Genomic DNA, 21,838 nt, shown 5'->3' with positions numbered 1-21,838 from the left:
TGCATTTAATATTTTTTAGATTTTTCTCGTCTTGATTTATTCAATTTCGTTTGATTTAACCCATTTAAAGTGAATTTTATTCTTGTCCCCAATCTTTGTGAACCACTGTTCTACGCTCCGCATGCATGAACCTACAAAACAACACACACGACACACGTCTGGCGCGTCTGGCGTGCCTCCAGTGCATCGCAGATCGCAGCACGTCATTGTCAATGTCGTGCACGACGACGACACTAATCTTATCAAAACATTACTCGACATTAGCGTACATTTCTGATCAGCGTACATCGCCCAGTAATTGATGGCCGAACGGTGAGCGCAATACTCATAATTCGCTTGAATCCGTGCATTTTATTGAAGTAAGTTTCATCTTTCTTCAGCTCTGATTCATTGTTAACAATCAAAAAGCCATGCTCATGCTCAAACTTCTCATCTTCATCAACACAATGTGATTTATATTAAGTGACTGCATTTATTTTTTGTTTTCTGGTGTGGTCTTTGTGTGATTCTGCTATTTTTAAAACACATTTTGTTGCAGTGGCTTTGGTTGCGGGCTTTGGCTATGCATGAAATGTAACTAACAGGAGAATTTTGGAAGGTTTCAGCTGGCAAAGAGCAGAGAAAAGTTCATACAATGGACATAGATAATACAAACAATGATCAGATGGAGAATGCTGGTGGTGTTGAGATTGAGCAATCCCTCCTGCAGCAATTCAGCTGTATGGGTACATCGGACAAAGAAGAGCTTGTATCACAGTTGCAAAAAGTCATTGGACCTCAATTGAATTATAGTTCAGCTGCATTTTTTCTTGATATGAATAATTGGTAATTGTTTTGGTTACAGTTTTTATTACAGGGTTGTAATAGAATATGTTTTTTAAAGGAATTTACAAGGTGCAGTTTGTTCATACTTTGACATTGAACACTCCAGCAAATTACCTTCAATGGCGTTAGCTTCCGATCCCCATGCGAGTGAAAATGAGAATATTGAGCCTAATACAAGGTAATAATAAAGATATAATTAGTATATCTTGTAGAATTAATTTGTTTGTAGTTTTCGAAAAACGTGGAACGTATACAACAATGGAACCGAACCATGGCCATCGGGATGTCACGCACAATGCGCGGACTCGAACCCATTCACTGGCGGCGTGCAGTTGGTTGGCTGCCTGCAGCCTGGTGAAGGTGCCCCAATTACCATCGAGATGGTTAGCCCTAGCAAACCCGGAACATACCAGAGCAAGTGGCGACTACGCACGGCCACTGGCTCGTACTTTGGTGATCCGATGTGGTTGATAATCACTGTTCTCGAGGAGGGCACGATGGATCTCACCGACCAGCTTTCACAGTCTCACCTCGCAGATCCAGATTTTCTTACCAACAACGTGCCGCCCATTATGCATCCCAATTTAAATCCAGTAAGACTTTATATAATTTTATCTATAGTACTGCTATAAATATTTATTTGTTTTGTCGTTTTCTGCTGTATTAAAACAGCAAACACGGGTTATATTAAATTGCATGGTTTGTTGCAGAACTCAAGTGACGACCCGAGTATGTGTTAACATAAACTTTCTATGTGCGAGTGCCAAATCGATGAAATATGAGAACACTTTTTAAGAAACTTTTGTACAAATAATTTTACGATTGCGGCGACGTAGACGTACGTGTTGGCGGTGAACATTGCACTACTGTTATTGAAATATTAAAGTTTATCTACATAATTTGCTTTACATTAAACTTAAAGAATAAGTCGAAAATATATCTTCCATTTTTAAGAGTGAACCCTCGAAGTGAAATACCTCAATTGCTCCTAAAAATAATTTGCAACAAAAACTAATGCTTAATTCCTAATTAATTTATGTGAATTTTAATTATATCTTCATTCGTCTGTGGATCATAATAATCGAGTGCTCAGCGTGCAAAAATGAACCCTGACAATTTACGCTTCTTTAAATTGTTTCATCAAAGTATAAAAAGATACTGATGTTTTTATTACCTGCAAAATGCTATAATTAATTAATAACAAAATCATTAAATTTGTTATGCATACGTTCATGAATGCACGCAGATTGATTTCGACTAAATCTGCAGCAGTGCACTTGAATTCTTTCTCGGCTCTCATCATAACATATCCTATCATTTTTTGTTGACTTGGTGTGCCATCATACCACTTGCTGGCGTATGCACTTTCACTTAAAAGCCTTGCCTAGAATTTCATATAATTACATAAACAAAAGTAGTAGTTTACTTAGTAATTCTTAAAACCTCTTCAGTGAACTCAGTTGCTGAAAAACAGTAACAAGCAAACTGAAACAATAATGCCAAGGAATAGCAAGCACTTAGAATAAGTCTCATTGGACTTCCAAAGCTGAAAATTAAAACAAATGTGGTGTTATGTTTAATTATTATTTAAATTGTAAATAGAAAGGATAATTAGTAATACCTGTCAGAAAGTAAATACAACTCCATGCACGTCAAAAAAGTTACGAATATATACAACCCCAACAAAGGAATTGCAACAATATCCATCAATTCTTGAGCAATGCTATAATAAAATTCATTATAACAATCTTTTTTTTAAGTATCATCATACTTTACGCCAGGATAAATCGATGATGGTCAATATTTTTCTTCAAAGTCTTATTAAAATCGTGACTATCAACTTTCATGTTTCTAATGGCGCTGTTCAAGCACTTCAGTTGAACCACCAAGTGCGTAAAGAAAGCAACATACATGGTATCAAAGCCACCCATCGACGATGCCGACATAAACGCCGTAGGGTATTGAAGAATTAGTATTATCCAAAATGCATATGGTATCTGCTCCGGTACATGGCAAACCATCATCAATTCTAGCTTAAAAAATGGTTGAACGTAGAAAATCACCAAAGTGAGGTATATTAATACTAGGTAGCCGGAGAGAAAATAATAGGTGTTTTTGTATATTCTTTCTGCAGTAGGCAGGACATCTGGAAAGTCCTCTGGATTCCAGAAGTGTCTGGTAATCTTAAAGAGGTTTGCAATGCGCTTACGATGCAGTAGTAAAGGTACCATTTTGATGAAAACCTACAATAATTATTTTTTCATTTGTTTTATTCATTTAAATTGAAATATACTAATATGACTCAAGAAATATGGCTTACTTGACTATAAGTACTCAAAGACTCAGCAGCTTTAGCCAGTTTATCAATGTCTCCATTAATCTCGAAAAATAGAATTAATATTAATAAGATGGATGTTGCCGTGATGCATAAAAAAGTCAGGTTGATTATCATGCCCAAAAGACCGTCAGTTGGTCGTTGTCGGATGGATTTCAAGCTGATTTGACAAACATCTAGAATATTATAATATTTTATCGTCATGTTGGTAGTCGTATAAAGTAAGTAGGTAAATGTGCAAATGACTGCACCATAAGGCCTTTATATTGTCTTTTTGGGCAAGCACATTTAAAAGTGTATTATGTATGTTCCTGTGAAATATTGCATCTGTCCCTAAAGAAACATTACCTAAATCTTAATAATTTTCAATTTGTGTCAATGGTTATTAGAATTGAATGCTTAGCTACTTGTAATTAATGTGGGAATAAGAACAGCAAAATTGTGCAAAATTCCATGTTTAATGGGTATGCAAACAAAGTAATTGATAATGATAGGTTTATGAATAGCCTACCTAACTAATCGGACGGTTATTAAGTTTTGCAAAGCTGTTTCTTTCTTAGAATTTTGAATGAAACATCGCACCTGTTTAATTGTATACTCTTATGCAGAAAAGCCAGAAGAATACTTTTTTCGTGTATTGGTAACAATATTGCGCATAAGAAACATAGTTTTACATTATATATACACCTGCAAACGCGTCTAAAACTCCCTCTCCCCTAGTTTTTTATTTCCCTACCTTGCACGGTTCCACATATTCCACCTTGCGCACGATCTACCACTGTACCGCTACCCCACTACTTTTTGCAGGTCGCCCGAAGGAATTAAAAGACAGCGCGCAGTAAACACAGCATTGGGTGCTTCCCGGAGTCCTGTCGCGGGGGTTCCTCTCTTTGCTCTCGGTTAAGCGTAGATAAAGAGGACGATGAAATTTTAAGAACTTCAATAAGGGATGCAGTTATTGCTTTCTTTATTTTAATTTATTTATATATTGTGAATACAATTCTATCAACATTATTTGAAATTAACTACAATGCAACGACTTATTCACCGCGAACAGTGTCCAAATATTCGGCAGTGTCCCTCGTGGCGCGGTGATACTTTGCTGTAATTGGTCTGTAGTAGTAGGCCTGGTAATCCTGCCTCTCCTTCATCTTCTCCTTAATTTCCACCTCCAGCTTCCTAATCAAACGTCTCTCTTGCTCCTCAAAAATCATGTGCAGGTATTTTTCATAATCTTCTTGCGGATTCTTCAGAATGTACCTGGCGATCCAACGTGATATTGGGTGCTAAAAATTAAAATAATGAAATTGTGTCTTTAAAATGCCTAATGTAGAGAAATCACAACTGTTCAAGAGTGTGTATAATTTGTTATATACCCTGTAATATTCCCAATACTTTGGAGTATATCCCTCAGGTATTTCAGAAAGAGTAGCAGGTCCAACAAAAACATTGGTAAGGGTGATGACAGCACCAACTGGGATGAGGCCCAACATACAATAATAATGAAAATAATCCTTAAACCTGTTCCATTGCCACCTACTCGGCTCTATCGCAAAGGTTCTGTCGTGACCGCTCATTGCTCTCTTTGCAACTAAAAAATGGATTCAAATATCATATCATAATAAGGACAAAAAGGATTATTACAAATCAAAACATAACCCTCTGGTCTGATTGTTACATAATTTGAAATATTACTGAATTACCTGTTGTTACACCAGCATTCACTGAAGAACGAGCTGCGAGCGCGCGCAGTGCACTCCAAATTGCCATAATTATTTATTGGATCCTGTTTCTTATTCAATTGTTCTTTTCTTAAAAGAACTGCAAGAGATACCAGGCAGCAGATTCAATCGTTTATTGACGGACTGCAGCAGCAGCGCCTGCGATTCAGTCAACCTAAAATACACAATATTATAACACATATACTTATTTAGTATTAAAGAAAAATGGGCGAATTCTATCAAAAACGATATACTTAATGGAATAATATATGGCGTATTAACGTATTTACTATTAAACTATATAATTTTTTGCTTTCAGTGAGTATTTTTACTTCAGAGATGTTGTTATTTGAATGTGACAGAAAACATGTGTAGAGGGCGCTTGCTTTGACATTAAATTTTAGCTCATGGCGTGCCTTTACTTTCCGGTTCCTTTTCTAACGAGACCGCAGCCATGAAAGCAAAAGGAGAGGTGCGTTTCTCCAATTTTTGACTAAATAATCTTGAATTAAGCCACTAAAACAAGCGAAAACTATCCGCAAAGTAACTACGGAAGTTATGTGCATCCATTTATCACCATCCTTGACGATCGAGTCGAGTTTTTGAATGATTTTTGAGCGCTTGTTACACGTGTTGATGTCCTAACCATAAAACCTCACCAAAGCAACACAAATTATGGCGCTTTCAATGTAAGTACTAATGGTGTTTTTGTGTTTCAGTTGAAGGAGTTCGAAGTGATCGGGCGCAAATTGCCCACAGAGAAGGAGAAGACTACTCCTCTGTACAAAATGCGCATCTTCGCGCCCGACCAGATCGTGGCCAAGTCGCGTTTCTGGTACTTCTTGCGACAGCTGCGTAAGTTCAAGAAGACCACCGGAGAAATTGTCAACGTGAAACCCATCCACGAGAAGACACCGGTTAAAATCAAGAACTTCGGTATCTGGCTGCGTTACGACTCTCGCTCAGGCACCCACAACATGTACAGGGAGTACCGCGACTTGAGTGTGTCCGGTGCTGTTACTCAGTGCTACAGAGATATGGGTGCTCGTCATCGTGCTCGCGCTCATTCAATCCAGGTAAAAGCTATAATTTCTACATCTTTGAAGAAGTATCTAATGTATTGTATATTCATTTGTTTGTCAATAGATTATTAAGGTTGAGAAAGTGAAGGCTGGAGATTGCAGAAGGCCACATGTGAAACAGTTCCATGATTCAACGATTAGGTTCCCATTGCCGAAACGCATCCAACGCAAGGGTATGAACCGTTTCTCAGTTCGCAAACCACGTACATACTATTGCTAAGTTTAGTGGTTGAAATTAAAAAATAAACCTATTTCTTAATTTACCAACTGAATTGCTTTTCATATTTGTGTCCGCGCCAATTATTTTTGCCCACATCCACAGGTATAACTTTAGTTTAAATTAAAAAAAGAGAAAAGTGCTCCATTGCTTCAACAACAAATTTAATCATACATTCATAAATTAAAACATTCTTATACAATTTTGATGAATCCGTTTCTGTATGTGCTACATTCAGATGAGTTTAATAAAATTAAATTAGCTGGAATGGAAATAACCTACAACAAAATAATAATTATATTCAATGCAATTTGTTGCACACTAGAGTGCTCTTTATGTATACCATAAATGTGTTTGAATTGGACAAAATACGTGCAACATTATTATTTAGTATATTATTCTTTCATTACAAAAATATTTTACTTCAAGAGTCCTTAAAATTTACGTGAAACTCGGAATATAATCACACTTGATCAAGATTTGATTTTAATAAAGCTTTCTTTCACTATAAATGAATGAAGTATGTGTGTATATAAACATGGTCATACATAAAAGCCATAAAAAATGGTATAATAAATAAAATGCAGGCAGTATAAAGCAATAAGAGTCTACAATGTTAGGTTTTGTATGAGTTGTCGAAACGATTAGATAATGCTTCATTTTTTTTGACCAAGTGTCGATTATTGAATAGAATTTAACTTGATTTCAACATTAATTTGAAAAGAATCATTGAAAATCCTTTACATTTTGAAAATTTCTTAATTTACAAACACTTACTGCTAGTTTCTCTATCAATCTAACGGAAAACGTCTTCAATGTTTGAAATATTTTATGTATAATCATTGAAAACGTTTTAGTGTGATAAATGTTTGTACATTTCAAAATGATTATAAAATATTTACAGCTAACACTGGAAATATATACAATCTTCGAGATCTTTTATACTTTTAGTTTTTTCGACGATTTGCGCATGCTACCAGCACTATTCTGTCGTTTGAGCGCTTTATTAATACAAATCATCTTCTCTTGCATCTCCTCAGCGGTCGAAGTATTGTACTCGTCTAAATGCTCATGATGCCTATCCGTAGACAAAAGTTTGATCTCCAATGAATCGTCTGACAACCGTCCCGCTTTAACTCCACTCACGCTTACGTTATGCGTGTTGACCAGATGCAACATCGCGATAAAATTATGCGACACTTCCGCAGAAGTCTTACCAGCGCACATGTCGCGATACTTCGCAGACTTACCCACCTCACCAACACTCTCAATGATATTAGTTTCCTCCTGATGGATATCGAAATCCGACTTCTTTTTGCTGATCTTTTCCATGATAAACTTACGCCACTCGAGAACATGTTTCAGACGTGTTGCTGCATCATTACACATGATGTCAGCAAAAGATGTTTCATTCGTTGGTGAATTAGCGGTTATCGGTGTTGTGTCGGTTTGGATTTCCTCTGAAGAGACATTAATAGAATCAGAAAATGTGGATACGTCGGTAGTGTTAAAAGTCATGGATGTCTCCATTGCGGAATCGTCAAAATCTGGTAAATCTCCCAATACTTCATCTTCATCATTATCTGAATCCTCTTCGAACGGTTCCAATTCACCTTCACCATCTGCGGGTGTGTAATGTTGGATGAAAAACTTTGTAAAGTCTGCCAACTTAGCAGTTATCACTGGTAACATGCGTTCTTTAATACGTTGTGATTTTTTGGGCTTTTTTAATACATCTTCATTGAAATCCATATCATCCATATTTAATTTTTTCTGTTCAAAATAAATAATTTTTATCAAATAAGTTGAACTAAGATTAAAGTTTATTACTTACCCGAGCTCTTCGTCCTTTCGGTTCACATTTCTCTGTAGCAACTTCCTCGATAACAGTCACATCATTTGGAAAACCCGACAATGTTGCTATATTTACCGGCGAAGCCGTTCGACTATCATCTGCAATCTGCGGAGATAATGGGCTGTCCATTCCGATGCCGTCAGAGATGACACTCAATGCTCCTTTGACTGGAGTTTGCTCCGTCGAAATACTGCATGAATCAAACACTCCTGACTCCAGGTCACTATCCATCGTCTTCCGAATGGAACCATTGCGCTTCTCCATCATCTCTCCCAGTTCCTTATTAATATCATTTGTGGCATTAATCTCGCTTTCAATGAGAGGCGTGCTGCATCTCAAAGAACTTTCTGTGCTTTCTCTTGCCGCAATCAAATCATCCCCATTGTTATCATCAACCAGACTTACTGAAGTGGCGGGTTGTTGATAAAAACAAGTCAGCCTCTCTCCGCCATCTTCACTTATCTTCGTTGCAAGTTTGTATAAACTTTTCAAAGTCAGTTCAACCTCCGTATTAAATTCTTGCAACTTTGCGTATACTTGATCAACTCGCATTGACTTCCCCGTGAGCCATTTTTGTAGTACAACATCCTGCACATCATCACGTGCTACTTGTGAGTCTGGTATATTATTCTGATGGACTTGACGATGTTGTGATGCGATTTCACGGTTAATCTGATCGAAAGACGAGGATGTACCGTAGTCTCCCATGGGTTCCCTTTCACCGTATATGTTGAATTCTGTTAGGTCATATTGCAAAGCGGCGCTGCCATGTGAGATAATACTGTTGAGGTTGGTTATCATTTGGTTTTCTGGGGAGTTTTCGGACGGGACGCAGTTACCATTTCGAAGTTTGTTGTCCAGGATGGACGCGTTAGAAGTAGCCAAACGTTCCGCCCAATTTTCTTCGTATGTCTTTGTGGTGTGATTCGAAGTGGAAGAATGGTCAGTTATCATATATTGCTGGAAATCTTCAAAGTTCATTCCTTGAATATTAGCCGCGGATTTATCGACAACAAAAGCTTTCCTTGAGCTTTTTTGCTTCTGTTCATCATCGTTCTCTTCTAGAATTTTACGTTTGCGTTTGAATTTCTCCTTACGTTCCTCGAGAAGTTCAAATTGATCTTTATTTTCATCAGTTTTCCTAGCAAAAAGATAATATTCATTCATTTGGAACATATATTTGTGTTGCCTATCCCAATATGATATATCAAACACAAAATGCGAGGTAGGCAACCAAATAAACATAAATTATATAATTTCAGAATTATCAGACTATAAAGCACGAAATGAAATTTTCTTAATTCAGATGATATAACTTAATTAAATAACACTTACTCTTCATATAACATGTTCCTGTTCAGGTACTCAATGACAAAATCCCACAGCATGTCAACCTTCTTCCCATATAGCTGTACAGACCCCTGCAAAAGCAATGCAGCTTCAGCAAAGTTTGTGTTGAAGATGCCATTCTGTATATAAATGCCAGACTCTTGCAAAACTCCTAGGTAATTGTTTAGAATCTGCCAAAAAAAGAGAAAGTAGAACAACTCATGCTTTATACATACAAGGCCATTGACAGGTCTTCATTGTATACTTATATTTACAATAACAAGAACCTACCCCGGTCAAGTCATGTTCAATCAGCGGCTTCTTTAAATACTCATTAACCCGCACGATAAGGGCTCCACACGTGGTGCGGGTTCTACCATTATTTATGTTTTCCAGCAACTCCTCACACTCATCATAGTCCTCAATCTCAACTCTGTTGCAGTTTTTTGACATATTCACTGTGTAACATTCGACACGCACATATCAAAACACTTCAGCACGGTGTGCTGTTGATGAACCTAAGTAAAATGAGACGTTATTAATGTTCGTTCAATTACATTGTATATAATTTTCAATGTAAACACCGTAAACCCAGTGACCGCACCGTCGGCCATTTTAACAATGCGCGTTGGTCAATGTACGCATGCGCAGCATATTTCCCGCTCTTCAAAAAATTCAAAGATCGAAAAAGCTCATTTTGTTTTATCGTTTTTTAGTCAAATTAAACAATTATATATCATTAAACGAGGTAGGAGTCTTGATTAAACCATCACTTAAGGAAGGTTTGTACTTAGCATTATCAATCATGACTGTTTTAGTGGATTAAGGATAATGGCAGCGAAAAATAATCCAAAACCGAATGAGGTTATAAGTTATGGCTTCATTACTTAAACGCAAATTGATAGAATTGTGTTTTAGGGAATAATAGACCCTGTCTAGCCCGGACAGTTTTGCTATAATTTACTGGAAAATGTGAGAATGAAAGCAAGGCAATTTGCGTCGCGTTGGATGGATGGCCGTTTATCGATTTCTGGCTGCACCCGCGCGGCCATCATCGACTCATTCCTTCTAACAGCTTTCGTTCTTCGTTCTTCAGGAAAGCTCCGTTACGCATTTATCTCGCTCGTGTTCCAACCGAGCTAAACAGAGAAGCAAACAAATGTGGGAGACCGTCTGTCTCGTGTTATTTGCTGTTTTGCTGGCGATGCTCTAATGTTACATTCGACCGTCTTGCAGATCAGAGCTTTCTGCTTACAAGCTCACGCCGTGTAAACTGTACCCACTGAGTCTATTTCCGACACACCGCTGTCGGTTATCTAGCTGAGTTTTTCGATTCTCTTTCTACCAACATACATATACAGTATTAGTTCCCAACTTGCGCGAAGCTCGACGGCTGTGTTTGCTTTATGGTGAGTCGGAGCGTCCCGTTTGCTGTCTGCAATCGCATCCGTTTTATCGGCTTCATCCGCGGACGCGAACGGCTGACTCGAGTAATCTACATTCAATCACAGACGGCGCGAGTCGCGAGCGCGAGCCAGTTCAGCTAGTGTGAACCGTGAATCCGTGAAGCAAGCCACAAGCAGTCAGAATTGAGAAGTGTTGTGGTACGTGCGAGTTCAGAGCAGTTCAGCAAAAGCAGGCAGTTGTAGAGTTGTGTGCCTGAAGCGAGCCGCGCAACAAGCAGATTTTCATTGGTGTTGTTGTGTAGTTCTTCTAAATTCGTGCACAGTAATCGTAACACAGTGACGTGCAGTGATTTGGAAGTTGTAGGAATAAATATAAAAATTTATTTCTTGCATTTTGAAGTTTGTGTGTGTGTACACAGAAGGAAAATCTCAGTCTAGTACCACAAACACAGGAAGCAAAATGGGAGGCGTGTGTTACGGATGCGTGAAATATCTCCTCGTCGTTATGAACTTCTTGTTTACGGTTAGTAAATGCCTTAGAATATGAAAATTTGTAGTGCTAGTTGAGATTAACTTAAAGGGACAGACGTTTTCAAAATGTGTACCTTTATTTTTTGAAAAATGACAAAAGAAATTGAATTGTTCAGAAATTTTCTATATTGTTAGTGATGGTTCTTTTTACCGCGTAAAATTTGTAGAATATTAACTTTTTACTTAGTGGTTACTTCATGTTTTTGTTTATATTCTGTAGACCAATAATAAACTTTACCTATGTCAACTCAGGTAGCATTTCACTAGAAAGGAATAAATTTCTACAATAGTTGCAATGGCTGCAGGTTATTTCATTTGCTATTGCTCCAATTCTCCGTATTTCAGCAGTTAAAAATGGTGTATATGTAGGTCGATTAGGGGTTGGGGACGCTGATGCTGTGCGGGATGTTTTTGGCGCGGCATTGCGAAATGCGCACGAGTCGGTCGCGTAGCGTCCCGGATTCACGTGCAGGACGCAGGAACACGCGGGGGGTTGCTGCTTGCTGCACGCGGCTGCTGCAGCTCGATCGATTTGGTTTATTTGTAAACAAAGGCGCTTGAGTTGCTAGTTCAAATTTCACGCGAATCTGCAGTTTGATGAATGCTGCATAAACTAGGAAAACAATTCTGGATAAATTTCAACGTATAAAAAGTTTGTTACGCCATATTTACGCATATATGAAGAGATAGTTAAATTCTCGAGATTAAATTATTTTCCTTTCCTATTTCAATCGAATTGTTTACAATAATAAAATGTTTTCTAACAAGTCTGCGAAATTTTAGTTCAATAAATGCTCAATATCATGCGCTATTTGTTTGCGCATGAAATTTGATAATAAGTTGATATTGTGGTCAACATTGAGGTCAAGTAGTTCTTTCAATTAATCTGTATGATTAATTGTAAATTTTTGCGTGGTTACTTATAAAAATTAAATTGAAGGGAAATAATTTATATTTATTTTTTTTCAGTTTAAATAATGTTTTATTATTAGTAATTTTTGAATTACAATTTTTATGTTTAATTTAACATCGTCTGAAACAGTTTCAGTTGTTAAACTAAAAATAAAAATTGCAATTCAAAAATCTCTTATAATAAAATATTGTTTAAACAGTTAGGTATATCTGAAAACTATTTTCATGTCTGCGTTTTCATGATGAAATTCTTATTTTTATTATATGTGATGAATTTTATTACTTAGTTAAACAAACTTACGCTCTCATGTAATAAAATCCTGACCACTTGTGTAAATTCAACCTAGTTTATTGCAGTCCCACACAAAATCTGCTCGAATCGACAGGAAATTGTATAAAGTCACTATACGATTTCAGTAATAATTCATAAAAGTGATAATATACGAAAAATAATTTCACTCTGACAGAAAAAAATGATTTGTAAATAGTGGTATCACGATTTATATATTTTAATATTTCTATATTGTCAGATTATTCCCGAAACATTTTTGTAGTGTAATGAAATGTTTGGCTTATATTATTAGTCATCTATGAGTGCAATTTTCGCACATCATCCAACCGCTTAAAATATTTCGATGACACAGGAGGTCAAGTAGCAAGCATCAAGCGGCCATACATGAAAACCGAGTTGAAAATGTTGAAAATAATCCAAGTGGCCAACCTATGTGTGCAAAATGTGTCTACCCATGCGCCAAACACCAAAGCAATTAATTCCTCTTATTACTCAGTAGCAGTCGCGCTTTGAATGATAGAATGTTCACAAATAAGCTGTTATATCATATATCATTTACGTGACAATGACGGTTTTGAAAGAGAGAAAAAACTTTGTATAAATACAAACTTTTGATCGAATTAGAGTAAAATTATTAAAAGTATTTATTTTTAAACAAATATTTAAATACTGATGATTTCTCATGTAATTAAATTATTATATGACTTTATTGATATTTATTTAAGTGTGTTTTAAAAGAAATAATGGAAATTAAAACCATTTTTGACATTGAAGTAACTTTAAAACATACTTACGTCAACTCTAATAACTTCAAGCCAAAATGACATCATTTTTCATTCATTATGCATTGAATATTTAATTTATCGCATATTACGCGCAAAAAAACTATAATTTGCGTTCAGGACTAAATATTCTTTGCCACACCCTTAATTTTGCCATTAATAAATTAATATATTTATATTTATTAGGTTATTAATATTTCCTTATACTTTTTTCTTCCATTGCGAGTTGCGGTTCACCACATTGATATTCTTGCATATTTTTGCATTGGTGACATCACATTTCCTGATTCTCCTACCAAGATAAATTGTCTTACTTAATAATTTCAGTAATGATATCACGATCATAGTTTGAAATTCAAATTATTCAAATTTCAATTCCATTCAAACTTTCTTCATAAACTTTAACATTTAACTTGTTCCTTTAATAATTATTAAGTAAGCATTTACAAACTTATAGCATATACGTATATTACTCTTATTACATACTATCATACCGTATTACGATGTTGTATATACGATTAGCGAAGTTTAGTGTTGAATTTTGAAACTTGTAACCTGGCGAATGCAAAGCGGCACAAGCTAAACACCCAAACACCCACTCTATAAATAACTCGTATACCTACATCCACATTGTGCATTGATACCGGCTACCGGCCGGTGCGTAACCGAAAGAGAACTGATGCTTAAAGCCCAGCAAAGCACCTCTCTACGAAACTGAAATTGAAAGTTAAAGCAAACATCCAAACACTTCGATTATTTATAGCACAATTCAATCAAACACTTAATTTTACTTTTCAGCCGAAGCTACTTATATAATACTGTAATATCTGCTCAGTGTTCTTTTATTTATTTGTGAACAGCGTGGCTAAAAATGAATATTTCTGTTTTTAAATGTATACTGATAGCGGATGTAATTAATAAACATAAGGCTAGGATACCTACGTTTCTAGACACTTATAGTGTGAATTAACATTTCGTTTAAATACAGAGGCATATAATTTCAATTTTAAGCCATTGTTTGAATTAATTTTCAGCTGATAGGACTAGCAATAGTCGCTCAAGCAACATGGATGCTCATCGACCCGACCTTCTACATTTCAATGGCGCAGGACGCCAACAACTACTTCATCACAACGTATATCCTGCTCGGAATTGGCGTACTGCTCTTCCTGACTTCATTCTTCGGCTGCTGTGGAGCTTTGCGTGAATCCAAGTGTATGCTTTGCACTGTGAGTAAAATCATTTTATAATAATATCCACAATGAGTCATAGTTAATATTAATATGCTGCATGCATGCATAATATCATCCATCGATTGTTTACTTAATGTCGAGTGGTCGTTACTTTGCAGTTCTTCTGCTTCCTGTTGATCGTCTTCGTCGCGCAAGTGTCGAGCATTATCTGGGGCTATATGAACATCAACCGACTGGAACCGTTAGTGCGCAGCACGTTGAAGACGACCGTGTCGGAGGAGTACGCAAAGGTCAAGAGTCGCCAGACAACGTTCGATGCCATTCAAAGCGGCGTAAGTACGCTCGTATACTCGTAATGCCCACTTGAATAGCGGAGAGGCTATTGTTTTCAAGAAATGCCAGGAAGTGGAAGCGCAACAAATGCCCATGCACAACGCCCACGCTGTGTTGGCGTTTGATGTTTCATAAACTATGAAAATAGCATCAAGCATCTGACATATATATATTTATCAATGTTTTTTGTTGTTTTAGTTGCGTTGTTGTGGTGCTGATCGTCCCAATGACTGGATTGGTAATCAGAACATTGTAATCGCCATTTCTCCGGACCCGTTGTACTTCACCATCCCGCAAAGCTGCTGCCGTGAAGGTGTGACAACCCAAGCTTGTAAAGACGCCACGCGTGTCCTCAAAGTTGGTGGTGATATTGACACACGCATCATCTACCACGAAGGTTGCAGCGATAAAATCATCGATATTATTCGTCTCTATGGTCCCATCGGCTTTTACGTTGGCGTTGGTATTATCTTCATTGAGGTGGTCGGCATGCTCTTTGCCACGATACTCATCTTCGCCATCAATCGTAACAATCGTTACAAAGCTTAAGTTATACTTAATTAGTATTTAAGTTTCATCTCTCAAACTTGAACCAATTATCGTTTCGCGATCCAAGCAAACAAAACACAATTTAGTTTTAATCCGCTTTCGAATGTGGTTGAAAGCTGCGATAAAGAGTAGACTAGTCCTTCGTAATAATTAACAATTTAGCGATAACAATGACGGTAAGCGTAAGTTTTGACTCGTTTGCTTTTATGATCAATCACAGCATGCTTCTGCTTCTTCAAGTTGTTCTAAGGTACAAATTGAGCAGAATAGTGAGATGATCGAGGCAGGGTGACAAACAAGCAACAAAAGAAAAATCTATAACTTTGTTTGCCGAAGATAAAGTTGCACGCGTTGCGGGAACGAATTATTTTTGTATGGCGGGAAGGGTAAATGGAATACGTCTATTTTGGATACCTCAACTTGACACTGAAATTGATATTGACGCGAATTGACTAGAGTTTGATGTGGAGTGGCGATGGCGGCACACAAATATATTTTGGTTTGTACAAAAACAAAAAACTTAAGCGCTACTACTGCTGGAGGCGTTCATCTTTCATCAAACATATAAAAATATATTTATGAGGATTCGGAGACGCTTTTAGCTCAAAGGTTAACATCGTCCAATCGATTGTATGGACTGTTGTTTGGTTGATGTTAGCCTTTACATACATAATTCTATTGAATGTACTATAAGAGAGTTATATATTTAGCTATTTAAAGATTATTGTGCCATAACGTATAAATCTATATGCCATGTTTAACAGTTGTTAGGACGCGTTCTAGGTGAACGTTTAAGAGCATTACCAATCGATATACACCCACAATTCGAATTGAATATCCAGCGTTTGAATCTCACTTAATCATTGATAACATAATGATATGCATGACATTTGTGCCAAAATGCACACAGACTCACTTGTTATAACTACAACAAAGTGGTAGTATATGTATTCGAACAACGTTTTACTAGAAATGACAACATTATGGACGCCATTTTGTTTCGATCAAAAATGAAAAAGAAATATTCTCGTATCAAAAATCAAAATTTACCACCAGTCAGTCAAGGACAAATATGATATTCATGAAAAACACTGCTGCGTAATCACAAACTTAAATATGTAATCCCAAGCAAGCCAAATTTTTGTCTACACTCATATTTTGGATATCTTTACATACTTTCTGTACATACTACTTACACCACGGCGTTATATTCGACGATGAATTTCGAATCTCCTTTAAAACTGAAACCAAAAACTGTCAAAATCAAATAATTATTCTATACTTACGGATTGCCAAATGTTGGAGTGTGTTGTGCTTGGGAAACAGTCAAAGACGAAAATCATTTGTTTCTCTTTATGTTCTCTGTTTGGTTCACATAAGCATAGATTTGATACTGATTTATAAGTAATGTTAACATAGTTTTATACCTTTTTTATACACTATTATTTTGTTACCAATATTTTTTATATATTGTATGTTTATTTTTGCTTCGCATCATCATTACTAGTAACTACATTGGAAGGAGCGTTTAACAATTGTTACTCATCTATTATGCTAGGTTTTTTGATACTTGATACTTTTCGACTGATTGCAACATGTGTTCTTATTGATACTCCTACTCGTACAAGTATGATACAGCAATCTAACACTGATTTGAACAAAACTAATATTGGTTTCAAAGATTGTTGTTTCAACTGTAAACATTTGTGAGATAATCTGCTCTCTACGTTTGCGTTTTAAACTTTGTACTGTTGGATTTAAAATGTATACATATTGTATTTTACATTGTATTAGCAATAATCTTTGTGAATTTATAATCGAACACAAAATATTGGCCGAGATGACAAAAACAAATTAAGACTTGACAAGATATTTACAAACCAAAGCTTAATGAATAACAAATAAAAGAAAATAATAAATATTACATCTATGCAAGAAAAATAAAAACGATGACGATCGAGAATACTATATTTCTGTTGTAAACTTATTGTAAAAGAGAAAATATACGAATAAATGTATGATATACCGCAGAATATGCATCTACATAACCGAATTTACATAGAAAACAATCATATTGTTATAAATACTCTCTTAATAATTTAATTATATTGTGTTTAGACATTAAGACTGGTATCTGTCAGGATGTAAAGCTTCCGCAGCTTTCATAAATAGATTTAAAAGTAATGCATGCAGATTTAATTACGTTTCGAACGCTGCCTGCTGATTTATGAGATCGTCTCGGGCATTTTGCTCTTCCATTCCGGCGGCATCAACTCATCAACGCGTCGATTGAGGAAGGAGACTCGCGTGCTTAGTTTGCTGACTGTCTGGTCCAGGTGAGTTTGCCTGCTCCACTGTAGTTGTGGTAGCAGGACCTCTGCCTGCGAGATTCGCGACTCCATGCATTGCAGTTTTTGCTTTACCGCGTCGATGTATGCATCATGTAGCATGCTCACTTTACTTTCATCTAAACATCAAGTTTAAAATCAATAAAACTGATTTAAACATAATTCTCAGGACTTACTTGCTCTGGTAATCTTATTGACATCAATTGTGTAAGGACTAAAACACAAAAAAGAAGTGAGGAATAACTACTTAAAAGTTCTTTTTGTTCCTACCTGTGATCTCGAGATTGTGTCAACATATCAGTTAGAGGAACCAAAACATAATCCTTGTTCCTGACTTTAATGACCTTTGGATCTTCCGGTGAGATATTAAAATAAGACTGTATCTCACTCCTTAACTCAGCATAGGGCATATTGGGGTCCAGCTCAAATTCAAGAAGCTCCTCTTCTGGTTCCTCTGCAAATTTACCAACATTACATTTGATTTCTACGAATAGATTGATAGTACTCACCAAATAAGTCATATCTACGAATGTAGACGGGTATTTTAATCGTGTTATTCATGTTTCACAAATTGCACAATGTTCTCCTGTGGCTTCTGTGTTTTTTATCCTGGATGCAAAATGCACTTTCAACAGCTGACAAGCAAGCAGGGCCGAGGAGCGTGGGAGTGAATTGGAACTTGCGCTGGAACAGCGTCACGAAAATCAATAAATTTCAACTCGTCAAACATTGCATCGCAGTGTAAACTGATCTGAACTATCATTTACTTATTCAAACATGATAAGTTGATGTTGTCTTCCTAGAATATGTAATTACTGAAGAATGAAGCATAGTGAAAATATTTTATTCCATTGAAACATAAACAAATAATGAAGTAATTATGTATGAAAATTTGTACAGAATTTAATACTGAATTAACTGATGCTTTATCTTTTTATTTCATGTTCATAGTTAATAAATTATATTCATTCATTGTCATCAAAATAAAAGTTTCCCAACTTTTGTTTGTTTTTGGAGTTATAACCTCAAACGTCAGTGGTATAAGTCATGTGTAAATAGAAGCAAGAAAATCAGTGAAACCCTCCTGGAAAATGGTTTTACCACTGAAAAATTCCTTCAGCGCGCGCACAAATGGTCACTACAACTATCGCAACTTCTTCATTTTATTCCTATTCATCATAATCTTCTATATTGTCATTGTAATTGTCTACAATGTGAAGTCTGATGTGAATAGAACTTATGAGAAGGTGCAACTCAAAGGATTGTATTCCCTGCCTCAGTATACGATCAAGGATGACACACTGCCTTCAAGACCCGTGAATAGAAAGTGCACATATTGGGATTGCTTTAATTTGTACAGATGTGGCCATACAGGACATGACAGGATAACAGTTTACATTTATCCACTAAAAAACTATATATCCAGTGATGGGGCACAAACAACAAAAGTGATTTCACAGGAATATTACAAGATTCTACAGGCATTACTGGAGTCAAAGTATTATACTTCTAATCCAAATGAGGCTTGCTTGTTTGTTCCATCAATTGATACACTTAATCAGGAGAATATTGACTTGAACTTTACCAATAAAGTTTTACAAAACTTACCATTGTAAGTATAAATTGGATTCAATTGACCTGTTTAACATAATTTTTAATTTTAGTTGGTATCATGGTGAGAACCATTTAATTTTTAATATGATCTCTGGTTCTGCGCCCAATTTTGAATCTCTGCTTGAGTTGAATATGGGAAATGCGTTGGTTGCCGGCGCAGATTTTGATTCATTTACAATCCGGACTGGATTCGATATTCCAATCCCTGTCTACAGTCCAGTTAGCCATCTTGTTGATGATAACAATTCGGATAAATCACATATTAATCGCCGTCACAAGTTAACTTCATCACAATTAAATATTGATGCTCTCTACTTCCAAGGCCTGGAACAGCTTCAGAATACTCATCAAGATTTGCTACTGCTTGACGCCTGTTTCAATCATAATTATACGAAACGTTGCGATGTAAACACTCAGCATGTATATGATTATCCACAGGTTTTACAGGAGAGTGTTTACTGCACTCTCTTTCGCGGTGAAAGGAACGGACAGTTTGCATTGCTGGAAATCATGGCGGCCGGATGTATTCCGGTGGTCATTATGGACAGTCCAGTTTTGCCGTTTAGTAATGTTATTGACTGGAAGAGAGCGGCTGTTTTCATACCAGAGGATTATATTTATTCAACAATGGATACGCTATCAAAAATTTCGGCTGAAAAAGTAAAACATATGCGAAAACAAGTTAAATTCTTATATAAGAAGTATTTTGCTTCAATTGAGTTGATTGTTGGGACTACTTTAGATGTTATTCAAGATAGAGTGTTCCCACAGTGGGGCAGGACGTATGATGATTGGAATTTACGTCCTGAAGAAGTAAGTTGCTTGTTTTAACTCTAAACCTTGTTCTTAAATGTTTCTATTCTTTAGTGTATGAAAAATCCGCTATTTCTACCAATAACAGCACCGAAATCACAAGGATTTACTGCGGTCATCCTCACATATGACAGAGTTGAAAGTTTGTTCTTGTTAATTGAAAAACTATCAAAAGTGCCCAGTTTAACTAAAGTTGTAGTCGTTTGGAATCATCAGAGAAAGGCACCACCTTCGTGTAAGTATTAAATTAATAACAAAAGAAAATGATCAAAACTTAATTTATAATTGCTTATAGTATCGAGATTCCCACAAATTTCTCAACCAATAAATCTCATTAAAACCAAAGCTAATAAATTATCAAACCGGTTCATCCCGTACGAAGAGATCGAAACAGAAGCGATTCTTTCAATTGATGACGATATTGTCATGCTAACATCTGATGAGTTAGAATTTGGTTTTGAAGTCTGGCGGGAATTTCCTGATAGAATTGTCGGATTTCCATCAAGAACGCACGTCTGGGATAATGGCACTGGCACGTGGAAGTACGAATCGGAATGGACCAACGAAATTTCAATGGTGTTAACTGGTGCGGCTTTTTATCACAAGTACTGGAATTATTTGTACACGACTTCTATGCCGAGTGAAGTCAAAGATTGGGTTGATGAGCACATGAATTGTGAAGACATTGCGATGAATTTCTTAATTGCAAATGTTACTAATAAACCACCAATAAAGGTATAACATTTGTACAAGTATTTTTAAACATCAATTCTATAAATAATTGTTTTTATTAGGTTGCTCCAAGGAAGAAATTTAAATGTCCCGAATGTACGAACAACGAAATGTTATCTGCTGACATGGGGCACATGGTGGAGCGTTCGCAATGCGTCGACAGATTTGCGAAAGCTTTCGGTAGGATGCCATTGAAGACTGTTGAGTTTCGGGCTGATCCTGTGCTGTACAAGGATCCGTTCCCGGAGAAGTTGAAACGCTTTAATAATATTGGTAGCTTGTAAATTTTGTTGACTTCTAATGTGATAATTAGCATTTAGTACACGACTACGTACATAATTGTATTCATATCATTATATTTGTGTATACTTTTGTTATAATCAACTTGTAATCAAATATCTAATGGACTTATTAGTTGTGTAGACTTTCAACTTTGAACTGTTTTGATACCAAATGTATAAGTGTATAATATGTTATAATAAAATGACTAAGAACTTAACACATATTGTGTTTTAGTTTATATTTAAGAAAATTCAACATTACACAAATTTTGATTAACGCCAGGGCTAGTTGCTAACTTGAACACTAGATGGCGCTGAAAGTATAGTTTACCGCGTATTTGCTCATTTTGTCTTCGTGGTTTTGTCATTAACTGGTCTTCAATGAACGTTATTTTGGAAACATTAACTGCTATAAATAACAATATTAAAAGACGTGAGTTAATTAATTAAATGTGTAGCTGTTTGATTCAGAGGTAAGCATCTATGCGTAAACGTTTTGTTGAAATATATTGCCTTTTCATTCCTGGTGGTTTTGTTTATTACGATTGTTAAGCGGCGTTTGCACATTCTTTTGGCTTGAGTTGTGCTTTCTCGAGTAGAGTGGAGTTTGCACACATTTAGCAATCAATTAGCGCCGCGGTCAACAATTAACGCTCAGGCCATAATCACACCTCTAAAACCTCCGTGT

General features: G+C 36.2%; 8 protein-coding genes across 13 annotated transcripts; 4 read left to right on the top strand and 4 right to left on the bottom strand.

Moving 5' to 3' along the window:
* Window positions 1-152: 152 nt before the first annotated feature.
* Window positions 153-1,785, top strand: LOC135790937 (protein ILRUN). Of its 4 annotated transcripts, none has more exons than XM_065301220.1 (5): window positions 153-359; window positions 599-825; window positions 884-1,003; window positions 1,055-1,418; window positions 1,536-1,785. In XM_065301220.1, exons 2-5 carry the CDS (start codon window positions 635-637, stop codon window positions 1,563-1,565), a joined length of 705 nt encoding a protein of 234 aa, XP_065157292.1. In that variant the 5' UTR covers window positions 153-359; window positions 599-634; the 3' UTR covers window positions 1,566-1,785. The 4 variants fall into 4 exon arrangements, with proteins under 4 accessions (XP_065157292.1, XP_065157291.1, XP_065157295.1 ...); XM_065301219.1 differs by having other exon boundaries at window positions 539-825; XM_065301223.1 differs by having other exon boundaries at window positions 154-312.
* LOC135790936 (odorant receptor 49b-like) lies at window positions 1,695-3,398 on the bottom strand. The gene is made up of 6 exons (XM_065301218.1): window positions 3,146-3,398; window positions 2,602-3,068; window positions 2,447-2,548; window positions 2,269-2,371; window positions 2,054-2,209; window positions 1,695-1,999 (listed from the first exon to the last, which is right to left on the bottom strand). Exons 1-6 carry the CDS (start codon window positions 3,362-3,364, stop codon window positions 1,943-1,945), a joined length of 1,104 nt encoding a protein of 367 aa, XP_065157290.1. The 5' UTR covers window positions 3,365-3,398; the 3' UTR covers window positions 1,695-1,942.
* A 717-nt stretch (window positions 3,399-4,115) lies between these two features.
* On the bottom strand, window positions 4,116-5,045 carry ND-SGDH (NADH dehydrogenase (ubiquinone) SGDH subunit). 2 transcript variants are annotated; one of them, XM_065301520.1, is made up of 3 exons: window positions 4,869-5,045; window positions 4,537-4,753; window positions 4,116-4,446 (listed from the first exon to the last, which is right to left on the bottom strand). In XM_065301520.1, the coding sequence occupies exons 1-3, from the start codon at window positions 4,928-4,930 to the stop codon at window positions 4,201-4,203; spliced, it is 525 nt and encodes a 174-aa protein (XP_065157592.1). In that variant the 5' UTR covers window positions 4,931-5,045; the 3' UTR covers window positions 4,116-4,200. The 2 variants fall into 2 exon arrangements, with proteins under 2 accessions (XP_065157592.1, XP_065157591.1); XM_065301519.1 differs by having other exon boundaries at window positions 4,537-4,751; window positions 4,864-5,044.
* A 196-nt stretch (window positions 5,046-5,241) lies between these two features.
* Window positions 5,242-6,235, top strand: RpL18A (ribosomal protein L18A). Its single transcript, XM_065301518.1, has 3 exons — window positions 5,242-5,353; window positions 5,601-5,957; window positions 6,028-6,235. Exons 1-3 carry the CDS (start codon window positions 5,336-5,338, stop codon window positions 6,181-6,183), a joined length of 531 nt encoding a protein of 176 aa, XP_065157590.1. The 5' UTR covers window positions 5,242-5,335; the 3' UTR covers window positions 6,184-6,235.
* A 92-nt stretch (window positions 6,236-6,327) lies between these two features.
* LOC135791200 (uncharacterized) lies at window positions 6,328-12,696 on the bottom strand. Of its 2 annotated transcripts, XM_065301515.1 has the most exons (5): window positions 12,515-12,696; window positions 9,656-9,882; window positions 9,371-9,555; window positions 8,015-9,176; window positions 6,328-7,953 (listed from the first exon to the last, which is right to left on the bottom strand). In XM_065301515.1, exons 2-5 carry the CDS (start codon window positions 9,815-9,817, stop codon window positions 7,120-7,122), a joined length of 2,343 nt encoding a protein of 780 aa, XP_065157587.1. In that variant the 5' UTR covers window positions 9,818-9,882; window positions 12,515-12,696; the 3' UTR covers window positions 6,328-7,119. The 2 variants fall into 2 exon arrangements, with proteins under 2 accessions (XP_065157587.1, XP_065157586.1); XM_065301514.1 differs by lacking the exon at window positions 12,515-12,696 and having other exon boundaries at window positions 9,656-10,003.
* On the top strand, window positions 10,475-17,395 carry Tsp96F (Tetraspanin 96F). The gene is made up of 4 exons (XM_065301517.1): window positions 10,475-11,293; window positions 14,322-14,516; window positions 14,639-14,812; window positions 15,012-17,395. The coding sequence occupies exons 1-4, from the start codon at window positions 11,231-11,233 to the stop codon at window positions 15,360-15,362; spliced, it is 783 nt and encodes a 260-aa protein (XP_065157589.1). The 5' UTR covers window positions 10,475-11,230; the 3' UTR covers window positions 15,363-17,395.
* On the bottom strand, window positions 16,702-18,384 carry LOC135791205 (uncharacterized). Its single transcript, XM_065301521.1, has 4 exons — window positions 18,220-18,384; window positions 17,981-18,164; window positions 17,887-17,924; window positions 16,702-17,829 (listed from the first exon to the last, which is right to left on the bottom strand). The coding sequence occupies exons 1-4, from the start codon at window positions 18,269-18,271 to the stop codon at window positions 17,588-17,590; spliced, it is 516 nt and encodes a 171-aa protein (XP_065157593.1). The 5' UTR covers window positions 18,272-18,384; the 3' UTR covers window positions 16,702-17,587.
* Window positions 18,385-18,686: 302 nt separating this feature from the next.
* sotv (exostosin glycosyltransferase sotv) lies at window positions 18,687-21,368 on the top strand. Its single transcript, XM_065301516.1, has 5 exons — window positions 18,687-19,322; window positions 19,375-20,137; window positions 20,192-20,372; window positions 20,433-20,872; window positions 20,932-21,368. Exons 1-5 carry the CDS (start codon window positions 18,802-18,804, stop codon window positions 21,151-21,153), a joined length of 2,127 nt encoding a protein of 708 aa, XP_065157588.1. The 5' UTR covers window positions 18,687-18,801; the 3' UTR covers window positions 21,154-21,368.
* The last annotated feature ends 470 nt before the right edge of the window (window positions 21,369-21,838 follow it).

The sequence above is a fragment of the Atheta coriaria genome, unplaced genomic scaffold, assembly GCF_025399875.1.
Source record: "Atheta coriaria isolate IRGN ID8LTWV9N9 unplaced genomic scaffold, Caltech_Dcor_3.1 hic_scaffold_4_pilon, whole genome shotgun sequence".
NCBI classification, from domain to species: Eukaryota; Metazoa; Arthropoda; class Insecta; order Coleoptera; family Staphylinidae; genus Dalotia; species Dalotia coriaria.
Note: the sequence above shows the minus strand (reverse complement) of the source record. Positions and strands in the feature narration are given on the sequence as shown.